The sequence below is a fragment of the Morone saxatilis genome, unplaced genomic scaffold, assembly GCF_004916995.1.
Source record: "Morone saxatilis isolate NCDOM2014 unplaced genomic scaffold, NCSU_SB_2.0 Contig19, whole genome shotgun sequence".
Classification (NCBI taxonomy): Eukaryota; Metazoa; Chordata; class Actinopteri; family Moronidae; genus Morone; species Morone saxatilis.
The window spans coordinates 20,539,417-20,548,094 of record NW_023339751.1 but is presented as its reverse complement, the minus strand read 5'-3'; the positions used below and the strand labels follow the sequence as shown (position 1 = coordinate 20,548,094).

At 38.9% G+C, this 8,678-nt stretch overlaps 1 protein-coding gene across 1 annotated transcript in view; it reads right to left on the bottom strand.

The window, feature by feature from the left end:
• Window positions 1–8,678, bottom strand: part of LOC118329803 (kinesin-like protein KIF20B) — a 52,291-nt gene that overhangs the window by 6,584 nt on the left and 37,029 nt on the right. Inside the window, exon 31 of the mRNA XM_035664115.1 lies at window positions 6,065–6,106. Coding sequence (XP_035520008.1) covers window positions 6,065–6,106 — 42 coding nt within the window. The remainder of the gene's footprint in view (window positions 1–6,064; window positions 6,107–8,678) is intronic.

Below are 8,678 nucleotides of genomic sequence, written 5' to 3'. Positions count from 1 at the left end.
TACTAGAGGATTAGTAAGAGGCCAACAAACAGAGTTTAGAATGAGGCAAGGAGCTAAAAACAACCACAAAATGTTTCATAATGACAGGACGCTTCAGAAAAGATGGGGCTGGTCATTAAGACAAGGTAGACATCAGGAGAAAAACATTTACACACTTTGTGCACCAGCCTCAGTCAGCGGTCAATTCCACTTTTAACGTTTTACCAACCGGAATAATTTTCAAGGAGAGAAAACAAGCCCCAATTTAGGGTTATTTATCTGCCAGAGGGGATCAAAGAGTTGACAAGCTCAACTGCTACCAGTCAAAAGATATTGTTTAGGCGTCTCAGAAACACCCAATTATTCTTAAGTTTTCACTATTGCACAAGAGTCTAATGTCAGTGACAACAATATTTTCAACAATGTGTAGAAAATCTTTCATTAGGACTAGTGTCTGTGATTTCTTCTTTAGTTCCTGGTTAATACAACTTTGGAAGGAAGCATTTTCCTTTCACAAAGAAAGTAAAGTTTTTTAATGGTTTAAAAAGTTTTCTTTTTATACCACTAGGTATGCCATGGATAACTAGCTCGCCTACAGGTATTTTTTCATCAGTTGAAGCATCTGCCATTTTTCTCCCTGGTCTGCTGTTTGAGAGGGACTGAGTTGAATGACATGATTATTATGGTGTATGAGTAAACAGAAAATGATTGCATAAAAATTGTAAATTTGGACCATGAACCATGGCATGAACATTCAGTACTGAGTAATCCAACCTTCAAATTTCCTAGATGGATATAGCCCTAACTGAGAATACAAAGATGTACTGGGAACCTTTCCAAGAAAACATTAAACTCCAACTTCCTTACTATCACAAGCAACTAACTATTTTTAGACTCAAAATTCAAATAACTGTGGTTGAATATTTGGGATCTTGGATAATTATTCTTTATGTATTCAAACAAACACAATATTGTCATGGTTACAAGGTTGAGAAGCCAGTGGGGGATCATGTCCATATTGCTATATTAGCAATTGGCCAACAAATTTCACAATCGCATCCTCTCTACATCTTACCCAGGCTAACAGCGGGAGTCAGCAGTGACCAAGACCACACAGGAACTGTCAATCTCAAATTGGGAGAAAAAAGGGGCATAGATATAGATATATACATATAGAAAGGACCAGTGTGTAGGATGCAGTAGAATCTAGTGGTGAAGTTGCAGATTGCAACTATTTAAATACCACTCAGCCTTTCCAAGTGTGTAGGAGAAACTGCTCATTTTAGGGTACCAAAAACATGACAATTCTTATTTTAAGAACCTAGGGCGGCCCCATCTAGAGCCAGTGTTTGGTTTGTCCATTCTGGCATAGTGTAGAAACATGTTAGTTCAACATTTAGTAGAAGATAAAACGGCTCATTCTAAGGTGATCAGACACAAATGGAACATACCTATGAATATTATATTCCATTTCTGTCAATGGATCCTCCTAAATGTTAAACACTGGACCTGTAATTGAACCAACGTGCTCAAAGATGTGATTTGTCAGTATATTCCTGCATCACTTTCAGTACAATAAATCCCCTGGACATATTTTGGTACTCTAGCAAATGAGTGATTCTGACTCACAACTAATCGTTGGGGATGAGGCTGACCTGAGGGGGTGGCTCACCGGATAAGGCAGAGGGGTGGGCGTGGTGGACACCATAAACATGCTCCAGTTTGAAAAGCAGAAAAAAGGTCAATACACGCGTAGTCATCAGTGACTCGGTGGACGTTTTTAAAAATAATCTGAGGGGAAGGAAGAAGTGAACAGAGAGAAAGAAGTAGAGATTGGAAGAGACAGAAAATGTGAAGAAAATACATAATGGAGCTGGAGTGTGTTCGTGCACATGTATGTGTGAGAGAGTGAGGAAGAAAGAGCAAGAAGGACGTGGAAAGATACAGATGAGTAATGATAAGTTATAGTGATAACCGTAATTGGAGAGCGTGGAGAAAGTAAACAAGATGAAGTGTGTGTGTGTGTGTGTGTGTAAGAAAGAGATGAAATGATAGAGGGAGTGCGTGGAGAAAGTAAATGAGACATGAGATAATGTGAATCAAGACTGGGGACAAAAAAAGATGCAGAGAAGATAGTGAGAGGCAGAGATGTGCTGCCAGTAGATGGCTTCTTATTTTAAAGAATAACTGTCTTCTGTTAAATCAAAAACATGTTTGTAATCTGCGAGCAACGTATCTAAAAAAATATATGGTTTTGATATTTGCGCCAGCACAAACACTGGATTTTATATAAATCTCCTTGAACATATGGTCTCTTTTAGAGGTGTCCTGGTCTGATCCTGAGGATCGGCATTGGCTAAAATGAAGCCAATCAAAAGACAATCCTTTTACAATTTTTTAACCTCGAAGGTTTTGTCCAACACAGCCTGCGGGTGTATCCTTTACAATAGCTGGCTCTTCAGCGGGAGCATTCTAATAATATGTGACTGAAGGTTACAGTGTGTGAATGGGAAAAATAATTTAGGTAATCTCAAGGTTGGCAAAATACACAGATTTGCTAAGCTATAATGCTAACTGTTATTAGCAAAGAGCGTACAAGACAACTTCTTATTCTAGCCGGTACTGACGACACGTTCACCAAGTAAAATGACAAACGTCGCCGGCGGCAGATTATATCAGCCATTACTAATTAATGTACTGTGAGTAACTTGATAACACTGCAAATTAAACTTGTCTGTTGCCTGGTTTTAGTGCTCTCTGCAGTTGGTGTCTGTAATAAGAAGTAGGTCTACTGTGAATGACTAATTTTATGAGTAACATGCAGTCTATGATACGCAAATCGGCAAGCACAATCACAACGGAAGTGAAAAAGAGAAGAGAACAGAGAAGAAAGAGTTACACAGTACATCAGTTTAGATGACAGATCGACTCCCTGGTGCACAGCACTTCTGTTGACAAGGCCACAAAACTCTAACACCAAAAAACATAAAAGCTAAAAATTTCAGATAAAGATTTTCTGGGACAGCGGCAATGTCTCCCTTTTGAAGAAAAGCCACACCATCGTCAATAAATCATTAGGGTCTCATCTGCTGAGCAGACAGACATGGCTGTCTGGGAGAGACGAGGCATCATGAGAGGCAGAGAGAGGCGGGTGGAGAGCTGGAGGAATGACTAAAAGAGGTTAAAGGACAGAAAGACAAGAAGAGAGACAGAAACATGAGAGATCAAAATGGATGAAGCCAGAAGAGAAAACGATTGTGTGCAAAAAGTAAAAGGTGGAGCAGTTTATTTGCTCGTGTGTGTCCATGTTGTGCCAGTTTGCATGTTCCAGCCTGCCAACACTCCATTATCTCTGAGAAAAATTGAATAGTGCTGGAGTCTGGATGGCTGATGAAATCGGCTGCCGTATCACTGCTGGGTCACTGCCTACAGATGTCACAGACATCAGATAAGAACCCACTTCACCATGCAACTCCCCGCCTGGGTGTCACATGGATAAAATACGAGCACTCAATTTAAGAGGTAGCCATTACATTTAAATTATTCCATTGATTTTGACAATATAATTACTCTGAAGAAAATAATGGGAAAGATTATAGGAAGCATGTACTTTGCATTTAGAAAAGTAGGATTCAGGAAAAGGAACACTTCATGTAATAAGCAGTAGCGTTTGAAAGGTAATCTGCACCAGGAATAGAATTAACTATAATTAATAATAAGTAAAAGATATACATTATATTATATTAAGAAAAAAAAGAAATAGAGATAAAAATACTAATCTATTTGCTATGATAAATGCTGATACATCTGTGATGAACCAGTATTGGCCTGCCAGTGCATCAAGTTCAAACAGTCTTAACACCTATCACTGGCGTGGGACAGACTAACACTTCACCATTTTAAGACAGGAATCAACAATCTTGCAAAACAGAAGCCGAGAATGTTAATAATTTCAGCATGAGCTTTCATAGAAAATCTTCTGATAGAGGGGAGATGATAATAATCATCAGCTTCTAAAAACCTTGTTTTTTTTTTTAAAGCAAAATAGATAATGATTTTATTGTTTAAATGAAATTCAGGACAAGGATTCTGCATGGCACAATTATCATCCAGAAAGCTGTGGGAATTACATTTACCAGTGGAAAAACTGTTAACTTTATGATAGAGTACCGTAAATCTTAGTGGTCAGGTTGGATGTGCAGCCTCATATTTATAACAATTTATCAAGGTGTACTTGAGGACAATTTTTGTAAGTGCAGTAAAAGAAGGAGAAGTAATTCCACTAGTGACTCCACGCTCAGCTGGGAGCAGTGCGGGCCTGTGGTCATACAAACGACTCTGCAATAATAATTTTACACTTCGACCCCGAGTTATTTGCTCAAGTGTCCTTGAACAAGGAACTGTATCCAAACAAATTCCAGGAGCACTGCCCTGCAGTTCAACCTCAAGTCTGACCTCCCTGTAGGAGGGAGTAACAGACTACAGCTAAATTGTACTCCCCCCAAAGACATCAAGAGTCTGTGGTAGCAACAAAACAGACAAAAGCTGTCCTTCATCCAAAATACTCTCTAGTCAACATGGTGCAAATAGAGAAAGAGAAGCTTTTTACAGAGGATATCTACAGAAGACAACAACTCTGCTCTCACAGACCTTCAAGTGATAAGGCAGAACTAAAAGCAAGATAGAGCCTCTTTAAAACAATACACTATGATTAAATGTTAATTTACCTTTTAGTTACAATGAGCATGATCAGAGTAAGATAGGTGGAGTACTCCTAATGAAGTTGCATGACTGAAGGGCATTTTAACCTTTTTAATCATCCAACTATGACCAAGTATCGTTTTTTAACACATTCTGCAACACACATAAATCTAGGTGGCGGAGGAAAGCTCAGAAAGGTCTACAACTTTCAACTGATGACTTCCTCCCTTATAGAAAATAGTAACCGTTGTTGATGTGTTAAAACCACGATGTGAAGCGTTTTTCTAGCAGTTGATATTTATTTTGATGTCACCATCCTGCTTGCCATGTTGTCTTCTTTTTCTCACTATTCAATCTCAAAAGTAGAGAAATGTAAAATGCACCCTAGATGCATCACTGACACCGGTGAGATTTAACGTTCTTGTATTTTACATGCATGGTTGAGCCCAACGATAACACAGCCTCCTCTCAGTCACTTTCATACATTAAATGTCATTCTCTGCTGACCATGCAAGTCAGATTTAATATATCTCACATGCCCCAAGATCTGTGTTGAATCCCATATGATCCCACTCATGCTGTGGCCCTAAACTGTACCACAAGGGAATACCACATTAACATCATGGAAGAAATGTGTTTTTGAGGGTGAATATGGGAGGGAATCTGTGACATTGGCATATAATGTGAAAAGGGCTGTCTTAAGGCATTAGTTACACTTTGCTCTGTAGCATGGAAACGGGTTAATGAATGGAACGCACCAACAAGCAACTCATGTAAACATCCTCGTTGGGTTGACGCCTTACTCCGGTTATTGGCTATAATCAGATTTTGTGCAAGTAAATGTAGCCTCACTCTCCTTCCTGTAAAGCTAAAGAGACCGTAGAAGAAAGTTACATCTGTTTAAATATGTTTACTGATGAAGGGACGGCTGGATGCACACATGCAGTTTTCTGAATCACATCCTCACTGTTATTCATTGCTGCATCTACTGTTAGCCAGGACCCAATGAAGAAACTGGGGGTGAAAAACACTGTTTAAGGACCCAGGGTCCCTGGGTCCTTAAACAGTGTTTTTCATTTTCCCCATTACTCTCTCCTAGATTTGTGAGGAACATTAGGGAATCAGGCCAGCGGCTTTCTGGTCAAAAGCACCCTCTGTTAATGTTCACACTTATGCTGCCGCCATACTGGAACTTGCTGTATAACATTCTTGGTGTAACATGTACATGACGAGTAAGCAGCACTGCATTATTTGGCCCAGAAGTGAAAACTATACTATTGTGATAAATGATGATGAGCACTGTGATGAGGAATGTTTGTTTTTCTGCTGGTGAGTTTGGAACGATGAAGACATGATGCTGTTTAGTAAAAGAAAAACAAGGTACCTCTCGTGTTGTTCGTCGTTTACTCCGCCTGAAAATATGAGACTTTAGAAAAGAAAGAACTTGGTTAAAAACAAGCCTGTAATGCACGTCAGAGTATTCTACAGTTGAACAATAAAATAATTACTCTAGTGTTAATATGCTAAAACAGAGTTACCTGTGTTGATGTAGTGAAAAGCATTAGCATTATTGCCATTTGTACTGTTTACTAGCAGTCTAGTACAAGCAGAGCACTGATTTAGAGTGATGATCAAATTGTTGTTGACTGTAACCATGTTTGATGTGTCTTGTGGCAATGGTGGTAAGCCAATATATTGCTTAGGCTCTTATGATTAGGGCAACAGTTTCTCACTTGGCTCCACAGATCTCCACAGACTGGACAAGCGAAAGGATGGCAGCACCACCCACTAAGACTCAGACTCAAAAGCCTCCAATCGGCACAATGTAAGGAAGGTGAGCTCTTTATGCAAACATCTTCTGACGTGCATGAAGGACATATCCTGACACGCCACATGGTTTGTTACACAGAACCATCTAGGAAGTCGTAGGAAACTGCAAAATATCTAGCAGGTGATTGACTGAACCATTTGTGTATCACATTCTATCATGGCGGAACTTCAACCAAATCAGATTAACAGTGCCAGTCAGGAGAAGAGCAGAAACGTCTTTTCCATTGAGAAAAGTTTTCAGTGCCATAATTGTGCCGTATATTTTGAAGAAATACTCGCCAGTTCTGAAACAATTGATATAGCAACATCTACGGCAACTTCTTTAAAAGCTGCCATTGTTGTTTTTAAGGCTGACCACGAGTACTTCGAAGATTTGACCAATAACATGGGAATCGACGTCCAATTATGCAATAAAACACAAAAAATGCAACGTCGCTCGTAAAAAGCCAGTTTATCAATACACTGTTCAACAAGCATAAACATGTAAAAATGTAGAGAAGTGATATACGTCCGCTTTCTCCTCTCTACCAGTGTTACCTGAGAGTCACATCAGAGGAGGACAGAGAACAGGATGAATGACTGATACTGAATACTTGAGATTTGTTTATAGTGAGACATCATTGAATTTTTATAGTGGTTCTAGATACATTTGGTTTTATTTAAAATATTCAGTTCTTATCTAGACAACCAGGTCGAACAAAGACAGTGTACAGCTAATATGCATTCTTTAATATTTGTTTATTTATCACAAATCATATTGTCTTTGCAGTATTGAACAGTGTTATCACACATTGCAGATTTTCCTCATATTGTGCCGGCCTAATCGGGACACGCTGGATATTTTAAAAGCATGGACCCCGTAAAGCATTTGGTACCACAATGGTTTTGATTAGCTACATTAATAACAACAAGCCTTCTCCACATGTGGTTCACCTGCTGTTGTGAAACTGAATGCGGAATGCTTTGCATGCCTGATTTAGTTTCATGGAAGGGGACCCAAGACATCTGTACATATAAAAGGCTCATTCTAAGATATCAAAAACATAACAATTCTGATTTTCAGGTGATTATACACTTGAAAAGTGAAAACATTGCATACTAGATTCCATTTCTGCCAATAGAGCCTCCTAAATGTTACACACTGAACAGTTAAAAGAAGTGGTACACAAAAATATATACAACAACTCATGTCTCATCTTTTCAGTTAGATTTCATTTTTAGTTTGTCATGACCTATTTCGACCATAACGGGATGGAAGTACTATGTACTTAATGCCATTTTAAAAAGGTTGATAAAAAGTTTATATAGTTCAGGCTTGGATATAAAGTGCCACTGTTGCCACCATGGTTTGCAGTCTCTTCATCAAGCTCTGTTGGACCCCAAGTGTCCCACCAAATGTTCAAACCAATAAGCTTTGTGTGTTTCGAGATGCATATTACTAGTATAACTTCTGTGTTGCTCACAGAGGATACATTTTGGAGTCACAGAGGGAGGACATTGATTGCCATTTTGTGTGTATGTATGCGTCCTTCTGTGAGGAAGCCACAAACACAGCTATTTAAGTTTCATGGGGAACATACTGAAGGAAGAAAACACAATCAAAGTAGAAGTAGTGGGCTCTTTTTGTGGTATCAAAGTTATTGTAATACTGTCCCTTTGGGGGGACGGAATAAAAGCAACACCATGTAAGATGATACAATCCAATACAAAACCACACAATAAAAAAAAAATAAAAATAAAAATAAAAAAAAGTAAAACCACCACTGACTTTGTTCTTTGTCCAAGTATTGTCTGTGTAACAAGAACGTATTATCGTTTATCGGGAAACTCCATTGTTTTCAAAAACCTACAAAAACACAAAGCCCCACACTCTTCTATTTTAAAACTCCATACAGACAGCTTGCTCGCCCGTCTACAATGCTTTACTAGTTAGAGAAACAGGAATAGTGGTGGAAAGTATTTAAAATCTGTACTCAAGTTGAAGTATTACATTACTGAAAAATTACTCAACTACAAGTAAAACTAGTAATGTAAAAACAATCTTAAATTAAAGCTGCAAGCAGCGTTGGGCGGGCCCTCGCACTCCACGCAACTCGGGGCGTGCTGCGGCCGCGTCACGTGCCGTCGTAACACGTGCGGACCACAACATGAAAATTTCAAGTAAATCA